The sequence below is a fragment of the Hemitrygon akajei genome, chromosome 4, assembly GCF_048418815.1.
Source record: "Hemitrygon akajei chromosome 4, sHemAka1.3, whole genome shotgun sequence".
Lineage (NCBI taxonomy): Eukaryota > Metazoa > Chordata > Chondrichthyes > Myliobatiformes > Dasyatidae > Hemitrygon > Hemitrygon akajei.
Window position 1 is genome coordinate 51,268,113 of NC_133127.1, and position 22,265 is coordinate 51,290,377.

The 22,265-nt window shown below is 41.6% G+C and overlaps 2 protein-coding genes across 3 annotated transcripts in view; one reads left to right on the forward strand and one right to left on the reverse strand.

Annotated features, from left to right (window-relative positions):
• The window catches only part of helq (helicase, POLQ like), a 61,738-nt gene extending 54,567 nt beyond the window's left edge, over nt 1-7,171 (reverse strand). For both annotated transcript variants that reach the window (XM_073042581.1, XM_073042580.1), the window contains exon 1: nt 6,261-7,171. In XM_073042581.1, coding sequence (XP_072898682.1) covers nt 6,261-6,449 — 189 coding nt within the window. In that variant the 5' untranslated portion in view covers nt 6,450-7,171. The remainder of the gene's footprint in view (nt 1-6,260) is intronic.
• Nucleotides 7,172-7,328: 157 nt separating this feature from the next.
• On the forward strand, nt 7,329-21,592 carry mrps18c (mitochondrial ribosomal protein S18C). The gene is made up of 6 exons (XM_073042585.1): nt 7,329-7,424; nt 13,668-13,720; nt 15,633-15,716; nt 16,650-16,707; nt 20,237-20,296; nt 21,455-21,592. Exons 1-6 carry the CDS (start codon nt 7,394-7,396, stop codon nt 21,529-21,531), a joined length of 363 nt encoding a protein of 120 aa, XP_072898686.1. The 5' UTR covers nt 7,329-7,393; the 3' UTR covers nt 21,532-21,592.
• Nucleotides 21,593-22,265: the final 673 nt, after the last annotated feature.

The following is a 22,265-nucleotide window of genomic DNA, read 5'->3' on the forward strand; positions in this document are numbered from 1 at the left end:
AATCTGAGCTGATTATATCGTGTACCCTGATTCAACCTTGCTTCATCTTGTCTAAACAAAGATATTTTTGATTTTGTTACATACCCCGTAACTGGGTCACTTACCAGCAAAGATAGAGAGGTCCATTGAAGTCTGATGGGACTATTTTAAAAAGTCTTTATTTATAAAGGGGCACAAAAATAAGATTAATACAAACATTCAGATAATATACATCGTCAATACTCAATCTAAAGAAATAGCTCTATCGTTTGTCTAGGGGATACTGCATTGTCCGATGGAAAAATAAAAGTCAATGTCATTCAAGATGCAGCTCTTTTGGGTTTTAGAGAGATGGTTTTAAACTTGCCCGGGTCTTTTATGATGTCAATCCGTTGAGTCGGGGGAGTTGGTTCCCCGTTGTTAGTTCAAATCCATTGTCCGTGGTACCAGCCACCAGTCCCAGGCAATGGAACTGAACGCACGTGGCTTCCTTCAAATGGCTTCCCGCTATTACGGGATCGCTAGCGTTTCTTCTGGTGCGTCTGAGGGGGCTGTTCCTACAGCCCCTCTTTTATCCTGACTTGCAGGGTTGTAGATGTCAATCAGGTTGGGGTGATGCAATCTCTCCCCGTCACCCAGCCCACTTTGCCCGAAGGCGGTCACGTAGCATAGGATCGCAATCCACAAATGTGCCTCCAAGAGACAATGGATATGTCCCGTGACTTTAAATCGCCGGGGAACGAGGCATTTTGCACGTCTCTCTCTCATTTCCTGGGTCCCCTGACCCAACCCAATAGTGCTCTTGCAATTCTCACAAAGGAGGGGGCTGCGGGCATAAGACCTCCCCTCTTCAAAGCGTTTTTACCAGCGGTTAAAAACGAAGTAGTACAGAGTCTTAAAGGATTGGGGAAGCTAACACAATACCAAAGTTTTTCTTTTCTACAGAGTAATACAGTGATACATTCAATTCAGCATCCAAACAGTTAACGATTACAGTGTCACTTCCTTTACTAGCTTAACATCTTGTACCTTACTAAAGTCTTATAGCATCAGACTTCAACTTAATAACCACCTATTTTTTTTCAGCAAACAAAACTAAAGAGTTGTGATCTTAAGCTTACGTGAATACTACCAAAGGTCATGCAAATACCAATCGTTATGTTGCTTTCAAACTTAACAGGCAGGCTTCCATGGGGGTTGTCTTTTATTATTCACAGGCGTTGTCGAAATCCCTTAAAACCGGTTTCTGCTATTTAAAAATGGCGTCCCCCATTAACCCTCGCCTCTTTTCCGGTTATTTCCCACGTGGGGAGCTCGGGTAGTTTGGCGAGGTAAACTCCCGCCCACCTCTTTCATAGGGGTTATTTTATCAACACCGTGTCCCAAACTTAGATCATTTCCACCCAATTCTTTAATTTTACACAGGTGGCTAGCCCTCTCGTCAGGACCCTTCAGGCTATTTGTTTTTAATTCGACCTCTTTGTTCAAGCAGCATTTCAAATTCTGCCTCTTCACAACACATTCCGGAATAACAATAGGGTGGGGGGCCCCGGCATCTCCCGGCTTAATCTGTAAGCAATCTGCAAGGTTTAAAATTTCTTCATTCGATTTGGGAACTGCAGATTTCCCGTTTCCTTCAATAATAATATTTATCTCCCTATTTTTGAGCTCCGCATTAACTTTCCACACACCTTCGAGCACGAACACCTGGGAACTCTCACTTCCCACTATTACCAAGGTTAACCCTTTCTTCACTGAACCCAGTCTATCTGATCCACAAGGACGGCCGTCTCGTTCAGCTGAATCAAATACCTCAGACTTTTTCTGAGCTCCGTTACCAGGTTCAGTACCACGTGCATCCCCATCTTGGACACACTCAAACGGGACATTGGTCTCTTCCAGGCTTCCAATACCCGTTCCCTTTTCAAATTCTAAGCTCCCCTGATCCTCCCAGTTACTCTCTGGGCAACTCCCTTCCGGAGTAAACTCAACCCCGCGGGCTGGAACAACCTCATCTGCCAACCCAGCAGACTTCTTCAAGGCAAGGGCACCGTTTTCATCTAGGACTGCCCTCATTTCATTATCAGGAACACCTTTAGAGTTTTCAACTTCGTCAAACAGTTCTGCCAAACCAGACAGACCATCCATGTCCAACTCTGGACCTCTTAACCATTCTAACGGTTCCTCATCTTTATTTTCTGCCTCTAGAACCTTTTTCCTCACTAAGGAAAGATCTACCTCCTCTCCCTTACCCTCTTTCACTTTACTACACTTCGTTTTTCCACCCTCTAAACCCTCGTGGTACAGGGTCGGTAAAAACATCTCGGCCAAATCGAAACTGGCCAGATTTAAACCGCTCTTGTTCTCAGCTGCCTCTCTCGACAGGCTGCGAGTGACCGCGCATGCGGGATAGCTCTTGGAACCTGGGGGCGGGGCCTCAACCCTCACAGGCTTGGTTGTCAGCTTCACGGCTGCACCCATCTTTCCACCCGCTCAGTCGTTACCCAGAAGGACGTCCACCGCCTTCCCCCGGCAACTCTGGCAGTACCCCCCAATTCCACTGGTCCCGACACCAGCTCACAATTCAGAATGACCCTATGCAAGGACACCACTTCGGTCCATTTTCCTAGGCCTCTCAGAGCTACCTCTCCCGTCTGAGGTCCAAAATCTAGCACCTTACGGCTAATCAATGACAGCTCAGCCCCCGTGTCTCTCCAGATCCATACGGGAACTGGTGTGCCTCCCTCCTTCACAGACACGGTTCCGTGTGACAGACAAGTCTCAGACCCTTCTCGTACTCTGTCTACCCGGGGCTCTCTTGTCGATTTACTGATTACTACGGCACATCCGATATGGACTGCTGCTTTCCCTTTTCCTGTCTCTTTCCTTGGAGCAAAGCACCGAGATGCAATATGCCCGCTCTTCCCACAGTTAAAACAGGTCAAGCCCGAAAATCTCTGTCCGTTGGGCCTTTCCCCCTCAACCTTGCCACTAGCTCCCGGCGGGACCTCTTCCTCAGCCGGCGGACTTTCTCGATCGTTCCCACGGTCTCTCGGGGAACTTTTATTCGAGGAAAACTTTTCCATCTTGTGGGTTAGGACATATTCATCTGCGAATCTAGCAAATTCTGAGATGGACTTATTCGGCTTCTCATTCAAATACATCCGGATCTCCTCCGAAACACAACCTTTAAATTCCTCAATCAGAATTAACTCCCTGAGACGCCCATAATCCTCGTCCACTATTTCTGCAGTGCACCAACGGTCCAAGAGCACACCCTTCTCATGGGCAAACTCAGTATACGTCTGATTCCACCCTTTCCGTAAATTTCTGAACTTTTGTCTATACGCTTCAGGTACTAGCTCATAACCCCGGTGAATGGCCGCCTTTACTTTGTCATAATTCTCCTCCTCTTCCTCCTCCATGGACAATGCCGCATATGCCCGCTGTGCCTTCCCTTTTAACACACTTTGTAACAACGCCACCCACTGTGCTCTGGGCCACTTCTGATTCACTGCCACCTTTTCAAAAAGCAAGAAATAACTATCAACATCCGTCTCCTCAAACGGGGGTACTAACCTCAACGCCCGACTAACATCAAACCACTCCTCTCGGTCTGACCCCTGACTGCGTTGCTCTTGCTTTAACTTCTCCATCTCCAAGTCATGTTTCCTCTGTCTCTCTGCCTCCCTCTCCTTCTCGGCTCGTTCCTTCTCCTTCTCAGCTGCTTCCAGCTGTTTTAACTGAAGGTCATGCTCTCTTTGCTTCTCAGCTCTGTCCTGCTCCCTTTTCACCTCCAACTCCTTTAGCTGGAGCACATGCTCCCTTTCTTTCTCAGCTGCTTTAACTTAATTTCATGTTCCAACCTTACTTTCTCTAACTCTAACTGAGCCATCCCACTAGCTGGTACCTTTTCAGGGATATTTTCCAATACCTCAAATGCAAACACATTCTTCTTAATGTAATACTGAGTTATGGCCCTTCGCACCTCCCGCTTTTTCATTGACGACCTCACCTCTGCGAGGTTTAACCCCTTCACCAAATTTACCAAGTCTGATTTGGTGACCGCCTCTAGTGGCCCCAGAGTCGGGTTTTCTATAAATTCATCCACGTCCATCTTTGCTGGTTTCCCGTCTGGCTACCCGCGTACCAGATCCAAGTTTGGACTTACAAGCCCGATTCACTGGCTCCCCAATTTGGTATCAAATCCCAAGACGAGAACCCCAATTTTTGTTACGTACCCCGTAACTGGGTCACTTACCAGCAAAGATAGAGAGGTCCGTTGAAGTCTGATGGTACTATTTTAAAAAGTCTTTATTTATAAAGGGGCACAAAAATAAGATTAATACAAACATTCAGATAATATACGTCGTCAATACTCAATCTAAAAGCGCGGGTATAATAATAATCATCAATAAGAAATAGCTCTATCGTTTGTCTAGGGGATACTGTATTGTCCGATAGAAAAATAAAAGTCAATGTCATTCAAGATGCAGCTCTTTTGGGTTTTAGAGAGACGGTTTTGAACTTGCCCGGGTCTTTTATGATATCAATCTGTTGAGTTGAGGGAGTTGGTTCCCCGTTGTTAGTTCAAATCCGTTGTCCGTGGTACCAGCCACCAGCCCCAGGCAATGGAACTGAACGCACGTGGCTTCCTTCAAATGGCTTCCCGCTATTACGGGATCACTAGCGTTTCTTCTGGTGCATCTGAGGGGGCTGTTCCTACAGCCCCTCTTTTATCCTGACTTGCAGGGTTGTAGATGTCAATCAGGTTGGGGTGATGCAATCCCTTTCTCACCCAGCCCACTTTTGCCCGAAGGCGTCCACGTAGCATAGGATCGCAATCCACAAATGTGTCTCCAAGAGACAATGGATATGTCTCGTGACTTTACATCACCGGGGAACGAGGCATTTTGCATGTCTCTCTCTCATTTCCTGGGTCCCCTGACCCAACCCAATAGTGCTCTTGCAATTCACACAAAGGAGGGGGCTGTGGGCATAACAACTCAACCTCATTAATTTTAAACTATGCAATTAAAATTCACTATTAACCAATTTACTATTCATTTTACACAATTTTGTAATGTCAGAATTCAACTCTTCCCCACAATGAAGTTTAACTATATTTTAAAAAAAGCTGTAACTTGGTTTAAGAATTTGTAGTTAATTCTCTAAAAGCATTATCAAAACAGTGGAGAGATATTACATAGGTAAGCTATGCTAAAAGTTGTGTTGATGGATATAACACACTCTAGAATACTTGTAGACATGGAGGGCATGGTGGGAGTGTTCTCTGACAAGTTGGTTGGGTCTGACTAGTTCTCTTTAAAAGATGGGCACATTATAGAATTAAAGGTCCATCTTTACAGCAATACAAGGTAGAAACTATTCTCAACACATACAACCCTTGTAATATAATTTTAATATTTTTCACTTACACCACATTTACATACTGTAAGTATATGCTTACAGTAACTCAGCTTTTCTTCTCTATATTCATTATGTAATTTATTGTACTGCTGCCATAAAGTTCACAAATGTCACAACATATGCTGTTGATGTTAAACCTGATTGTGATTTGTATGTGTTTGGAGCAATGAAGTAGATTCAGTAGAGTGATTCATTTTACCCATAAAGGTGGCTCCCTAATTTCTCTGAACAATTACATCAAGATTTATATCTGCATTTGTGTACATAGTTTAAGACAATTAGATCAAGTATCACTATGTGCATTGTTGGATTTTGCTATTCAGACCTTGGCTGTTTGTCATATCCTACATTTTTATACAACTTAAAATACAAGTATGACCCATTAACTCATGGAATTTCTGCATTAAGATATTGTCGAGACAGTACTGTTTATAATGTGAACATTAGAATGTGAAATTTTAAAATCAGAAGTCCAGAGCTTTTCCATCAGTTCCATTCACTGATCTCCCTTCAAGTCTCCCAATTCACTGACAATAGGAGTAATTTAACAATCACAGGACGTAGCAAACAGCCAGCTCATCGTTGGGATGTGGAAGGAAACAGAACAGAGAAAACTTGCAAATTCCATGTGTGGATTAGGATCCAACCTGAAGCACAGGAACAGTGAAGCTGTCCCATTTTGTAGTCAAATATACTTTGCTGTTCTACTGCATCCTTATATTTAACATTCTGTTAGTTATTTCTATATTCCCAACATTTTCTTCTGTATTTGTTCAATATAGCCCTTTTGACACATGAAAATCCAAATCTCTTATCTACATCAAGCAAATCTCTGCAGTTTGCTGTGTTACCTGGTCCATATGGTCCTGGGCTACTGATGCTTCAAACGGCACGTCCTCCTTTTGCTTCTGAGTTATTTCAGAAACACTGATGCTCGTTTTCTTACTAGGTGGCAGGGTCTCCTTAACTTCCCTAACTCTCTTTCGCATGCAAACCCATTGATTATCATCTACATTCTCATCAGCCTGGTCCAAATCCATTTTAAGGCATACATAAAGTCACAGCAGTTCTATCTTGTTCCTTTGTATGCCAGGGGACATAAAGTCCACTTCATTCTGCAGCATCACCCCAGAAAACCCAATGTTGAAAATGTACTCAACTATTAAAGTTATAATTACACCCCCAAATATTTTTGAGCCTTAAAATATCTACACGTGCTCATATCATAAAAGAAATCATAGCTCAAAAATCCTCCTGATGATCACAGGCATTAAAAGTATTATAATTAGATGTTCTTAAAAAGTCCTTGTATATCAAGTATCACCTTTCAAGTCCTTATCAGAAAGTAATTTTAGAACAAAAGACTTTTGAAAGTGAAGTCACTCTTTTAATAGAAGAATCTGATCAGCGATTTACTCTGTCAACACTTTCCCACAATATGAAAATAACTGACTGGCAGCTTACAGTTCACTCCCACACTTGCCACTAATAACCCCAAAATTCACCCACTCCCATACTTAATGCGCGCCAATAACAACCCCAAACTTCCGTAGCTCACCAGTGGCACCCTAAAGTACACACTCACACTGGCAGTGTGCCACTAACACTAGAAAGTTACAGTCACACCTTCAATTTTCCCATACACGTGGACGTGCAAAGCCATATTCACACTCAAGGAATCTCAACCTCTCTCTTAACGTCCCTACAGCGATAACTCAAACTGAGACAAGACTCCCTGTGCTGTTCAACTCCCACTAAGAGCCTGCTGCGCAGCTGCAAGTACCCAAATCTAGACGTCATTTCCGGACTCGAGTGCACTCTCCCCCCCCCCCCTCCCCAACTGGCCAACAGAGTCCGTCAATTTAGTATAGCGACGCGGATCTGTGGTACAATCTGCGCGTGCGCGGGAGGGGGAAAATGGGAAATTGCGCATGCGTAGTCCTATTTTTTTTGGGTCGCTGGCGACTTCTGGTCGGTTGGTGGGATGTTGCGGGTAGTGAGGACATGCCGTTCAGGTAATAAAGCTGAGAGGAGAGAAGTTCTTGGAAGGTTTTGCAAAGAATAATGAGGCATCTTATAGTTTATAGGACTGAAACAAAATAGCTGTAGTTCCTAAATCTGTATTAAAAAGCGAATTTTGTAACCCGGCCTGGTTCTTCTTATAGATCTTAGGAGGTCACTATGGAGAAGGTGCTGAGGCGATTTCGTGGGGTTGGTGATAAGGTCGAGGGTTTCAAATGCGATTATTCTTATTGGAGTAGGAAAATTAATGATAGGTGTTATACTGGAATACAACATTATAGGACAAATATTTGTATTGGCTGGCATTATGTCTTTGAAACTAGAGGACTCAAAACTTAATTGATAGAAAAAGATAAATGCATTATTTTCTGTGGCATCCTGAGTTGGAAGTTTAGTTTTAACAAGTCGCAATTCGCAATTGGCTGTCGCTGTTTAAACCTGCATTTAATATCTGCTCTCTGCCCTAAATTAGGTTCTGATAGATAGGCATGAATCTTGCCTTTCTCTTGTTCTTGCATTTCTGTTCCTTAAGTAATTTCACTTTCTACAGGCAACAATGAAGTAACATTGCAAGGATGATGTTGTGACATGGAAAGGAATTAGAAATTGAGCCAGTGCTCTGAATGACAGAGTTTAAAGTTGCTGGATGGTGTCAAAGAAGCTTTCATGAATGAGGCCTTAATGCATTTTGTCACGTTATACAATGTGACTCTATTGTACCAGAAGAGGATTTTGCTAATCAGGCAGGCTTATTTAAGCCAATTTGGTGTACAGATTCTTTTGTGTTAGATCTTAAAACAGCAGTCTTTGCTGTTTTAAATTATCAGAGACAAGTTACAGGCTAGTTACAAAATTTCTAAATATACATCTCTAATTACTCTCACTGCAATCTACAGTCTGTAGTTTCCAATTAAGCAACATAGCTTTGAATTAGCGATTTCACGATCTTCTGAAGGAATCGTTGGACTTAACTCTCAATCATGCAGGTACAGCGCCTATAAGCAGACCAAGGACCATGGCCAAAAGAGTGGGAGGAGGGGAGGGCTCCAAGCCAGGCTGAAATGCAGAGGAATGAAGCCCATCATCTTATTTGCAAATGTGCAGCTACTGGAGAACAAGACTGAAGAACTAAAGGCAAGATTGCTATATTGGAGGGAAATGAGAAATTGCTGTGTTCTGTGTTTCATGGAAATACATGGCTCACTCCTGGCATGCCAGATGCATTGGTTAGACCTGTAGGCTTCTCGATACACAGGATGGACAGAACTGCTGATTCAGAAAAGGCAAAAGGGTTGGGGGTCTGTGTTTTATGATAAACTCTTTGTGGTCCTCGGATGTGGTGGTTTTGGCGTGGTCTTGTTCCCCCTACCTGGAATATCTATAAAGTGCTGGCCATTCTACTTACCAAGAGTCTCCTGTGATCCTGACTGCAGTATGTATATGTGTGTGTGTGTGTTCCCCCTCTCCCCCCTCTCTCTCCCCCCCTCTCTCTCCCCCCCTCTCTCTCCCCCCTCTCTCTCCCCCCCTCTCTCTCCCCCCCCTCTCTCCCCCCCCCTCTCATTTTGTTTCCAAAAATGTAGAACGATAGTTAGGAAAATGAGGAATTATCTCATTGTGCGCATTGTCTCAGTTATCTGAATTTGATGGCTTTTTAAGTTAATTGCCTTGAAATACCACTGTTGCTGGGCATGTGATTATGGGGATAGCTGAAATATTAAAAAACTGTCTCTGTGCTTAAGGAGGGAGAGACCTCCGGTACAGGCCCCTGTGCCTTAGGGGAGAGAGAGAGAGAGGGAGACCTCTCCCTCTCCCTCTCCCTCTCCCTCTCCCTCTCCCCCTCCCTCTCCCCCTCCCTCTCCCTCTCCCCCTCCCTCTCCCCCTCCCCCTCCCCCCTCCCCCTCCCCCTCCCCCTCCCCCTCCCCCTCCCCCTCCCCCTCCCCCTCCCCCTCCCCCTCCCCCTCACATTTGGAAGTAAGGTTTAACACAGGCAGAGGCTAAAGAGCAAAGCTCCAGAGATGAGGATAACAGAGGCAAAGGAGTGGCTGTGGGATTACTTCCAGTCAGTGGACTGGGACATGTTCAAGGATTTATCAGAGGATCGGAATCAAAAACCCACACAGACTTGATAAAACAATCGTAGGTGAGTGTGTCCCCACAAAATCAGTCTTCAACCATAAGCACCGGATGAACCATGAAATCTGCAATCTGCTGAGGGCTGGATCAGTGACAGATCTTGTGTGACCAAGTAGGATACAAGAGGTCCAGGTACAATTTCTGGAAACCATCCCACAAATGAAGTGGCAACTCCAGCCAAACTTGAGTCATTGGAGGATGCTTGACAGCTGTGGCAGTGCTTGAATAGTACGTAGATGACAACAGGACTTTAATCCCAGAATGAGCTCAATGCCTTCTGTGTCTGCTTTGACCAGCAAAACATGGCAGAACCTTCACAAGTTACCACAGCCCCTGATTTCTGTCTGAGGCCAAAGTGAGAGCATCCTTCAGGAGGGTGAACCCACAGAAAGCATCCAGCACAGTTGGGTACCTGGCCAATTACTACAGACCTGTGATGATCAACTGGCTGGAGTGTTCACCGTTATCTTTAACCTCTCGCTTTGGCGGTCTGAGGTACCCACTTGCTTGAAGTAGGCTTTAATTATACTGGTACCTGAGAAGAATGTGGTAACTTGCCTTTACTTGCTATATGCTTATGATTGTAAGGCTAAACACAGCTCTGATGCCATATTTAAATCTGTTAATTACACCACTATCATTGCCCAAACCATAGGTGGTGATGAATCAACATATAGGAGGGAGATTGAAAATCTGGTTGAGTGGTGCCAGATCAACAATCTCTCATTCAATGTCAGCAAGACCAAGGAGATGATTATTGACTTCAGGAGGAGGAAAGCAGGGTTCCATGAGCCAGTACTCATCAGAGATAGGATCAGAGGAGCAGAGGCTCAGTAACTTTAAATTCCTCGGCGTTATCATTTCAAAGGATCTACAATTATGAAGAAAGCACGGCAGTGCCTCTATTTCTTTAGGAATTTGTGAAGATTCGGTATGACATCTTAAAACTGACAAACTTATATAGATGTATGGTGGAGAGTATATTGACTAGTTGCATTACAGCTTGGTATGGAAACACCAATGCCCTTGAATGAAATATCCTACAAAAAGTAGTGGATATGGCTTACTCCATCATGGGTAAAGCCCTCCCCACCATGAACACATCTGCACAGAGTGCTGTTGCATGCTCTTTCCTTGCTGCTACCACCAGGAAGAAGATACAGGAGTCTCAGGACCCATACTGCCAGGTTCAGGAACAGTTATTATCCCTCAACCAACAGTCTCTTGATCCAGTGGGAATAACTTTAATCGCCCCATCATGGAACTGTTCTCACAACCTGGATTCTTCATCTCAAGTTCTTGATAGTTATAACTTATTTATTCCAGTTATTTATTTTATTTTGTAATTCCAGTTTGTTGTTTGTCCATTCTGCTGCATGCGGTCTTTTGCTGATTCTATTACGTTTCTTGGATTTACTGAGTGCATCTCTCTATAGAGAAAGAGAGGCTAAGACTTTTGCTCTGTATTGTATTTGTCAACATGGAGCAAAGAGTGAGTTTGTAGATCTGGCGGGAGCAAAGGATATTGAGAAATAGTGAGGGTGGAATGCACAGGAAGAGTGTGGGAAAGGTGGCAGAGGAGTGTCAGGTGGGGAGTGACGCGGGTGCAGATACACCCAGCCCTGAGTCACCAGGCAAGGTCATTTGATTCCATACAGTGGGTTTATTGATCATTACAGAATGTCTCTCTGGTGCTTCCCTCTCCTTCCACTCCCTCTTCCCCTTTTCCTAACCACGATTCTCCTCGCCCTGTGCCCTTCCCCTCACAGTCCACAATAGAGACTCAAATGAGAATCAGGTTTATCATCACCCACATATGTCACAAAATTTGTTTCTTTTGTGTGACAGCAGTGCAGTGCAATACAGAAAATTACTATATTAATGTGCAAAAGTCTCGGGTACTCTGGTTATATATAGGTGCCTAAGACTTGTGCAGTACTGTACGTACTTTGATAATTTACTTTAAACTTCGAAGTTTTTTTTTGCTTGTATGGTTGTAAAGCTTTGTGAAGTCAGATGAATTACTTCCTGCATTCTCAGCTTTGGATTTGCTCTTCTGCACACAGTCACCATTTTTTTTGTATTTCAGTTTGAGCAGTGACTTCCTGACACAGATTGGGAGACAGCTTCACCAAACACCTACACTCCGCCCACCAGAAAAAGCAGGATCTCCCAGTGGCCACCCATTTTAATTCCACTTCCCATTCCCATTCTGAGATGTCAGTCCATGGCCTCCTCTACTCGCATGATGACACCACACTCAGGTTGGAGGAGTAACACCTTATATTCTGTTTGGGTAGCCTCCAACCTGATGGCATGAACATCGATTTCTCGAACTTCTGGTAATGCCCCACTCCTCCTTCACCATTCCACTCACCTTATCTCCTTACCTGCCCATCACCTTTCTCTGGTGCTCCTCTCCCTTTTCTTTCTTCCATGACCTTCTGTCCTCTCCCATCAGATTCCCCCTTCTCCAGCCCTGTATCTCTTTTACCACCAAACTCTCAGTTTACTTCACCCTCTTCGCCCCCCCCCCCGCCTCCCAGTTTCACCTATCATCTTGTGTTTCTTCCTCCTCTCACCCCACCTAACTCTGACTCCCCAACTTTTTTCCTCCAGTCCTGATGAAGGGTCTCGGCCCGAAATGTCAACTGTACTCTTTTGCGTAGATGCTGCCTGGCCTGCTGAGTTCCTTCAGCATTTTGTGTATGTTGCTTAGAAATGTAGCTTGTTAATTCCAGGCCTTCAGCTATACAACTGAGATGGCATTGGGTCCCATTGTTCTTTTGCCAGTATTTTAGATATTGTGTAGAGCAGATCAAGTTGATTGAAGGCAAGTTTCACTGAGGGTAAGGATCTCGGGAAAGATCATCCACTGACAGAAGATGATTGCATGTACCATAGCCTTTACTGTTATACTTGCCTTGGCATGCCACTGTTGAGGATGGAGCTACCAGACCTTGTTGATTGTTCACCATCTCTTGTTGGATGTGGTATAACAGGAGGGGCTTGATCTTATCTACTAGTTTGGAGAGAGCTAGGTTTTGAGAATAGGACTCAGCTTCGGTAACTTGGTTCCTCAAATTTAGGTATGACTGTCATTTAAGCCTTTCATACTCCTCTGAGCTACATTCAAATGAATTGGCTTCTTGCCTTGATGGTAATGTTGAAGGTGTGGACTGTGGGTGTGGTGAGTAACTTGGAATTATATTTGTCACAGAGAATTTTAACAGAAAACCACTCCATAGTATCAATACGAACTGACATGATGCCTTCAGAAATCATGGGCTTGTACACGCTGGAATTAAGGAGATTGAGAGGGGATCTGATTGCAACATATAAGATTATTAAGGGATTGGACAAGATAGAGGCAGGAAATATGTTCCAGATGCTGGGAGAGTCAAGTACCAGAGGGCATGGTTTGAGAATAAGGGGTAGGTCATTTAGGGCAGAGTTAAGGAAAAACTTCTTCTCCCAGAGAGTTGTGGGGGTCTGGAATGCACTGCCTCGGAAGGCAGTGGAGGCCAATTCTCTGGATGCTTTCAAGAAGGAGCTAGATAGTTATCTTATGGATAGGGGAATCAAGGGATATGGGGACAAGGCAGGAACCGGGTATTGATAGTAGATGATCAGCCATGATCTCAGAATGGCGGTGCAGGCTCAAAGGGCCGAATGGTCTACTTCTGCACCTACTGTCTATTGAAATTTACGTAGTGCTCAACTGATGGTTGTAAACACGGTAAAGTGAATGTGTTTATCTTACACAAGAGTCTGACCTAACGCATAAACACTTTGATATCAGATTTGGAAATGTTTACAAAATAGATTTTGTTATTAAACTAACATTTTGGTATCAACTTGTCTTGTATTGGTTTATTATTTTCACCACATACCAAGATGTAGTGGAAAATTTGTCTTACATTCTGTTCATACAAATCAAAAGAATCAAAAGGATTAATTGCTGAAGTTGTTTAGAAGTGCCTTTGCTGATGGAATCTGGTATTGCACTTCTGTTCCTTTGTGAATTGATTACAATTTAACAATATTCAAAGACTAATTGAAAGCTGAAGCACAGTCTAGATTTTCAAATGTTTGTTTTGCAGGGTACTGGCAAAGGGGGATCACCACTCAACAGATTCCAAGCGCTTCTGATATGGTAAGAAATAGGACTAAAAATAAATGATGGAAATTTGAAATAAAAGCAGAAAATAATGGAAATGACCAGCAGGCCAGGCAGCATCTATGGAAAGAGAAACAGAAAATGCTTCAATTTTCATTAGGGGTCTAGGAAGCAAAACCAGAGAACATTAAAATAATATGATCATTAAGAAATTCGATTAGAAATGTAGAAGAAAGCTATATTCAGTGAGCTATGAGAACATGGAACTTGAGGGCAGATAATTTGATACATTAACTTGGAACCAGAAATCCAGTGAGGGAGAAATGAGGGAATGTTATGTTGATGGTTTGATTAGGAAAGATGGATGTGATTCAAGCTGTAAAGTAGTTCAGCTGAAAATCCTGTTTTACCTCAACTGGTATTATATAGATTAAGATTCAAGACTCTTTAAAACAATATTAATTGTTCCTATTTTGCAAACTACTTTTAATCTAAAGACTTATTTGTTGTCCAAGTAGGCTTTTGTAAGTTTTTAGTGAAATTCTTGTAACCTGCTATTATTGTCTGTTTACTCTTTTTTTTCCCAAATAATTTTCCATACTATATTTCATCAGACATTAATTTGCATAGTTATCATCTCTTGTGTCTGTTACAATTAAGTTCACCTCCACATTAAGTTTAGTTTGCCAAAGCTTTCTTTATGGCTTTATCACTTCTATCACAGTTTTAATTTCTGTGGCTTTTGGTCCCTGTTCATCATCATGCCTGACCATTCTTGTCTACATTGAAATTAAAAATTCTTATCCCTGTTCAAACATCCCATGATTTCAATCTCTAATCTTCACCAGCTAACAGACTGTTCTCTTTTCTTGCTGTTTGTTTGGCTCTGGTGTACCTTGCTGCCTTTCCCTTACAGTGTGTCTTTGGTCATCTGAATTTTCATTACAGACCATTCCTTGAAGGAACGTTTCCGTGTTTTTACCCTTTACATTTATCATCAATTGAAGTGTTGTGAGTTTTGATGTTATGCAAATTCTCCTAATGCAGAGGATATAAAAGGAACATTCAAGTCAAGTCACTTTTTATTGTCATTTCGACCATAACTGCTGGTATAGTACACAGTAAAAACGAGACAACGTTTTTCAGGACCATGATGCTACATGAAACAGTACAAAAGCTACACTGAACTACGTGAAAACAACACAGAAAAAGACTACGCTAGACTACAGACCTACCCAGGACTGCATAAAGTGCACAAAACAGTGCAGGCATTACAATAAATAATAAACAAGACAATAGGCACAGTAGAGGGCCGTAAGTTGGTGTCAGTCCAGGCTCTGGGTATCGAGGAGTCTGATAGCTTGGGGGAAGAAACTGTTACAAGGTCTGGTCGTGAGAGCCCGAATGCTTTGGTGCCTTTTCCCAGATGGCAGGAGGGAGAAGTTTGTATGAGGGGTGCATGGGGTCCTTCATAATGCTGTTTGCTTTGCAGGTGTAGTGTAAATGTCCATAATGGCAGGAAGAGAGACCCCGATGATCTTCTCTGCTGACCTCACTATCCGCTGCAGGGTCTTGCAATCGGAGATGGTGCAATTTCCAAACCAGGCAGTGATGCAGCTGCTCAGGATGTTCTTAATACAACCCCTGTAGAATGTGATGAGGATGGGGGGTGGGAGATGGACTTTCCTCAGCATTCACAGAAAGTAGAGATGCTGCTGGGCTTTCTTTGCTATGGAGCTGGTGTTGAGGGTTCTCCACCAGGTGAACACCAAGAAATTTGGTGCTCTTAACGATCTCTACTGAGGAGCCTTACAAACTTTCATTGAATATTTTTATCTTAATGTGATAGTCACCTAACAATTTGGTTGTTTACTCATTGAAGTTATAGTGGAGAAACAGCTTGATTATTAATGTTTCAAATACTCAAATACCTTCCACTTTCTTCCAGCCAATAAAGCTAGAAAATCCTTACAAAGAACCTCCCAAGAAGTGCATTTTGTGTGGCATTTCAGTGGATTACAAGAATGTACAGGTTTGCTCATTTTACTGATTAGGATGTTAAATGAAATTCAATAAATGTATGAGGTAATATGTGCTCAAGGGCTACATTATATGATAGATAGGATATTGAAGAACAGGATTTTTGCCATGATAATTATATGTAGATCAACACCATCTACTGGACTAGAATGCAGTAATAATTGTGTGGAGTGGCATTTTATGAATGCAATAGCCACTATTCTTTATGCAGTCTTCAGATAAAATCTAAGTCAGGCAAATAGCTGTTCAGGAAAGAATGTTGTAAACTGTGAATCTCATCTTAGAACATAGAAACACAGAATATAGAAAATCTACAGCACATTACAGGCCCTTTGGTCCACAATGCTGTGCTGACCATGTGACCTACTCTGGAAGCTGCCTAGGATTTCCCTGCTGCACAGCCCTCTATTTTTCTAAGCTCCATGTACCTATCTAAGAGTATAAAAAGACCCCATTGTATCCACCCATATCACCTTCATCGGCAGGCAAAAAGTGGTGGGTGAATCTTTATTTAGCTTTTAGTAATGTCCTGTCATTTTCATTAAGTACATTTGAAACCTAAGTTTAACGAAATTAATTCATCAGAAATATTATCACTGACTTGGATGATTTGATATTTGTTTTGCAGCAGCAGTACAATATAAAGACAAAGTTATTCTAAATTACAAAAAATAATGTAAAGTCTATTTGGTGGTTGGAGAGGGGAAAAAGCTGCTTCTGAATTATTGAGCATGGGTCTTCAGACTCCTGTACCCTTCCTGATGGTAGTAACGAGAAGGGCTTTTATTGGAGAAATGAAGACATTTTAATGCTTTATTAGCTTAAGTTTGAACTGCATGTTGAATGTTTATATTTAAATCTGGTCAATATACTCTGACACTAACGTACATTTCATTTTTTTCTTTATTCCCTTTTTAAAAACAAGCTTTTATCCCAGTTCATCTCTCCATATACAGGTCGTATTTTAGGCAGACATATAACTGGTAAGACACTTATAATTTTGCACACTTTAGAATGCTAATTGGAAGAATTTGGGCTTTTCATTATGGCAGGCATGTGTTTTGAATCAGAGAAGATGTATAGTTTGCATAACATTTTATTTGAAATTGTGTAATGTTAATACTTCAGGATGCTCTTGAATGGGTATCCTGTTAATTTCAGTAAATATATATTTAATTGAGTTTTCAGGTTTTGAATTTTTATAAAATGTCAAGCTAATTGTTTATTTTATCCATGCAGTGGATTTTTAAACCTATATATGGTCAACAAAGTATTAATTCCTAGAAACCCTACATGCAGTCACCCATACCAATTTAAAAATATGTAAGTGTAAAATCAGCTGTGGAGAGGGGGCTACAGATGACCTCCGTCTTATGGCTAATTGGATTTGTAGAAACTTGCCCAAAGGAGTTCATAAATTATTGCCAACATTTTGAAATGCAAAACAAAATCTCTCTCAGAATATGTGGGGGGAGAAATTAAAATCAGAACAATTTGTTTTATCACCTCTCATTTCATGATTCACTCACAGATGATATTCATTCATGGTACATCCTGTTTTCCCAGAAATATTTCCCCCTTCTACCCCCAATTCTTTGTACGGTTGCCCTAAAAAGACAAAGATACAGTGATGCTAGAAAGTTTGTGAACCCTATAGAATTTTTTCTATTTTGTATAAATATGATCTAAAATGTGCTTAGATCTTCACCCATCCTAAAACTAGATAAAGAGAACCCAATTAAATAAATAACATGAAAAACATTATACTTTTTCATTTATTTATTGAGAAAAATGATCCAGTATTACATGTATTTGTTGAAAAATTATGTGAACTTCTGGGTAATGCCTTCTATAAAAGCTATTTGGAGTTGGGTGTTCCAATCAATGAGATGAGATTGGAGGTGAGGATCGTAGAGGTGCCCTGCTCAAGCCACCCAAAGTCAGGTTACTGACAGAACCTGCTCTTCTCAAGAAAGACCTGTTTATGTGCACCATGCCTAGATCAAGACAACTTTCAGAGGACCTTAGAAGAAGAATTGTAGAGATTCATCAAGCTGGAAAAGGCTTCAAAATCATTTCTAAAGAGTGTTCATCAGTCCACAGCAAGAGCAGTTGTCCACAAATGGAGGAAACTCAGTACTGTTGCTATTCTCCCAAGGAGAGGGCATCCTGCAAAGATCACACCAAGAGCACAGCATGCATTGCTGAAGGAGGTGAAAAAGAACCTGAGGGTTACAGTAAAAGACCTGCAGAAATCTTTAGAACTTGCAAAAATCTCTTCCTGAGTCCACTATAAGAAAAACACTGAACAAGAATTCCATGAAAAGACACCACAGAGAAACCACTGCTCTCCAAAAAAAAATTACTGCGCGTCTGAAGTTTGCAAAAGACCACCTGGATGTTCTACAATGCTTCTGGGACAATGTTCTGTGGACATACGAGACAAAAGTTGGGACTTTTTGGCAGAAATACAGATTGCTATGTTTGGAGATTAAAAGGGCATTGCACACCAACACCAAAACCTCATCCCAACTGTGAAGCATGGTGGAAGGAACATCATGGTTTTGGGCTGCTTTGCTGCCTCAGGGCCTTGTCAGTTTGCAATTGTTGAGGGACGATGAATTCAAAATTGTATCAAGACATTTTATAGGAGAATTTCAGGGTAGCATTCCGTCACCTGAAGCTAAATAGAAGTTGGATAATGCAACAGGACAATGATAAGAAAAATGAGTAAATCAAGAACAGAATCATTTTAAAAAGAAGAGAATTTGTGTTTTGGAATGGCAAAGACCTGACCTTAATCCTGTAGAAATGTTGGGTAAAGAACTGAAGTATGCATTTCATGCAAGGAAGTCCACCAACATCCCAGAGTTGAAGCAGGTTAATAAGGAGGAATATCCTAACGTTCCTCAAAGCTGATGTGCAGGACTGATCAAGTTACCAGGAATGTTTGGATAAAGTTATTGCTGTACAAGTTGGGGTGGGGGGGGGGGGCGGTGTGATCATACCAGTTACTGAAAGCAAGGTTCACAAACATTTTCCAACAAATGTAATATTGGATCATTTTTCTCATAAATAAATGAACAAATATAATGTGTTTTGTAACATGTACAACAAGCTGGAGGAACTCAGCAGGTCGGACAGCATCCGTGGAAACGAGCAGTCAACGTTTCGGGCTGAGACCCTTCGTCAGGACTGAAGAAGGAGGGGGCAGGGGCCCTATAAAGAAGGTGGGGGAGGGTGGGAAGGAGAAGGCTGGTAGGTGCCAGTTGAAAAACCAGTAAGGGGAAAGATCAAGGGGTTGGGGAGGGAAAGCAGGGAGGGGATAGGCAGGAAAGGTGAAGAAGGAATGTAAGGGATAAGCACTGTGTAGTAGAAGAAGGCAGAATCATGAGAGAGGTAATAGGCAGCTGGAAGAGGAGGCAGAGTGAAACTGGGATGGGGGAAGTGAGAGAATTACCGGAAGTTGGAGAATTCGATGTACATGCCAAGCGGCTGGAGACTACCCAGATGGTATATGAGGTGTTGCTGCTTCAACCTGAGTTTGGCCTCATCATGGCAGTAGAGGAGGCCATGTATGGACATATCTAAATGGGAATGTGAAGCAGAGTTGAAGTGGGTGGCAACTGGGAGATCCTGTCTGTTGTGGCAGACGGAGTGGAGGTGCTCAACGAAGCGGCCCCCCACAATCTGCGTCGGGTCTCGCCGATGTAGAGGAGGCCGCACCTGGAGCACTGGATGCAATAAATGAGCCCAACAGACTCTCAAGTGAAGTGTTTGTGACGCTGAATGGTGGTAAGAGAGGAGGTGTAGGGACAGGTCCGCTTTGACCCCAGCATCTGAAGTGTACTTTGTGTTTACTATAATGATTTTTGTGTTATTTATGTAATTGGGTTCTCATTCTAGTTTTAGGACTTGCATGAAGATCTGATCACATTTTAGGTCATTTATGCAGAAATATAGAAAATTCTTTAGGGTTCACAAACTTCCTAGCACCACTGTATGAATGGCGCAGGGACTGAGAAGGGACAAAATAAAGTACAATTACCTATGAACCATTGAAACTATTGATACAATAGGGTATGTTTGTTTAGTTTATAAACAGATTTGTGTACTGCAATTTCTTTCACATTGATTAAAATATGATCTGTTCACAAATTTATGGTACAAACACCAGAAAACTATAAAATTGCTGTTAGAATGTTAATTCCATCTTGAATTTTGGCAATACAGAGAGCCAATTCCTTTAAACTGATTTACTTTACAAGTTATAGGATAGAAACCTATTGTGTCAATTAGCATGAACATGAATTAGAAGCATGCTTTACAATTCAGCATCTCATTTTAAAAGTACGAATAGAGTAATGTTAATTTATTAAGGCGATAGAAGCTTTAACTTTCTGGCTATGAGGACATCCAGTAAACAAATTGTAATTAACAGGTTTGGAAAAGTTGTTAAGAAAATGAAGCCTACACTGAGATTTAAATAAATTGTTTATGATTACTTTCTAGGTTTGTGTGGAAAGAAACAAAAAGAAATTTCTAAGACCATCAAAAAATCCCAGCGGATGGGTATGTTCTTTTAAAGATATCCTTAAATTGAAAACCAATACATCTAATTGCAATTTCTTTTTTTTTTTATTTTTTAAAATTTTATTTAATTGCGTTTTTAAGTAATTACAAGAGTGGAAAAAAAAAGTATATATCCCTTCCCCCCTCCCCCCTAACTTCCCTATATAGAAAAAAGAGAAAGTAAGAAAGAAAAAAAAAGAAAGAGTGCCTGGTTGTTGGAAGATCTCCACATGCTCCATGGAGTTCTTATTTCTTGACTGAAATTTGAATTTGTGTAGATGCTGTGATCCTGCTTTGTGCTGTCATCAAAGCTTTTAAAACACAAATACTTAAATTTATCTAACTGTGACTGACCTGATATCCTGAGTATTGTAGAAAGAAGCTTAGAATATTGTCATAAGGAGTAATAAGTCTGAGGATTGGGGAAAAATTCAGAATTCAGCAAAGGAGGGCCAGAAAATTAATGATGAAAGGGATAGTAGAATACAAGAGTGATCTAGTGAGAAATGCACTGCACTAACTTCAATAGATATGAAAAAGAAAAAGATGAGCAAAAGTTAATTTCAGTCCCCTAGACTAAAACAGATAAAATTGTAATGAGGGATACAGAGAAATTAAGCTTATTAAAAATCTTTGAATAACAATACATAGACAAGATGTGTATTTACCTTTTAAGCAGTTTAAATATTTCATTATTCACCTATACAGGGGTGTCAAACTCATTTTAGGTCACGGGCCGGATTGAGCAAAATGCAGCTTCATGCGGGCCGGATCAGTCGGACGCGTGCGAACACAGCTTTCGTTGCCTCCGTTCTTTCAGCCTGCTCTCATGTGTCTCAGTCTCTGCTATAACTACAAAGTGTTTCACTTTACAAATTCCGTTTCTTATGAAGAAAACTGCCGAGCAAGACTGCCGAATAAACACTAAAAACCCTGAAAACCTGGTACCTGAATAAACTCAGCATTAGCCATATCATACGCCATAGGCGCTTCGATTACTGGGGCCAGCTTTAATAGTAATTAGATATTATCTCGCGGGGCAAAGACAATTCCACCGTGGGCAGGATTTGGCCCGCGGGCCTTGAGTTTGACATATATGAAGTAGAACATCAGCTGCTGAGAATTATTTTTGGTTAATTATTTTTTTCTTTTTCATAGGATTTATGTCGGTGACTTTGAAAGACCCAGCTTTTATAAAGGATACAAACATTTGTAATTACAAACTGTGGGAATAATGTATTAATTGTATGATGTTTTGCAATTATATTCCAAAAATAAACTAGATTAATCTGTTAAGATTTGTTTATAAATTTCTACTAAAATTTTTCAGAGTGGAAGTGTTGAAAATGTTTAGTTCATATTTGCACAACTGCTTCAGTATGTTGCAGTTGTGATGTGAAACAGTATTTGCTTTATTACACTAAACCTTGAAGCATCTTTAGGAATAGCTATAAAGAGTTAAGCATAGAAACATTACTGCCAATGATATCCTGCTCCTTCTCCATAAATCAGAAACCCATCAAGAACTTTAGGAAGTTAAATTGTTCATTCCAGTTTAAAAAAAAAATATTATTAATCCTTCATTCCATTTTCCGGCTTCTCGTGCTCCTTTTTGTTCAAGTGTTTAATCAGAGAAACTTAGAAAACCTACAGCACAATACAGGCCATTTACCCACAAAGCTGTGCTGACCATGTCCTTGCCTTAGAACTACCATACCTAGGTTTACCCATAGCCCTCTATTTTTCTAAGCTCCATGTATCCATCCAGGAGTCTCTTAAAAGACCCTATCGTTTCCGCCTCCACCACCACCGCCGGCAGCCCATTCCACGCACTCACCACTCTCTGTGGGGGGGGAAAAAAAAACAACTTACCCCTGACATCTCCTTTGTACCTACTTCCAAGCACCTTAAAACTATGCCCTCTCATGCTAGCCATTTCAGCCCTGCGAAAAAGCCTCTGACTATTCAC

Bases quoted from the DNA above. Each gene is read 5' to 3' on its own strand.
- mrps18c (XM_073042585.1), top strand. From the start codon at position 7,394: ATGTTGCGGGTAGTGAGGACATGCCGTTCAG. The intron at 15,717-16,649 runs GTTTGCTCATTT...TTTAAAAACAAG, and splicing joins TGGATTACAAGAATGTACAG to CTTTTATCCCAGTTCATCTC. The intron at 16,708-20,236 runs GTAAGACACTTA...ATTACTTTCTAG, and splicing joins TTTAGGCAGACATATAACTG to GTTTGTGTGGAAAGAAACAA.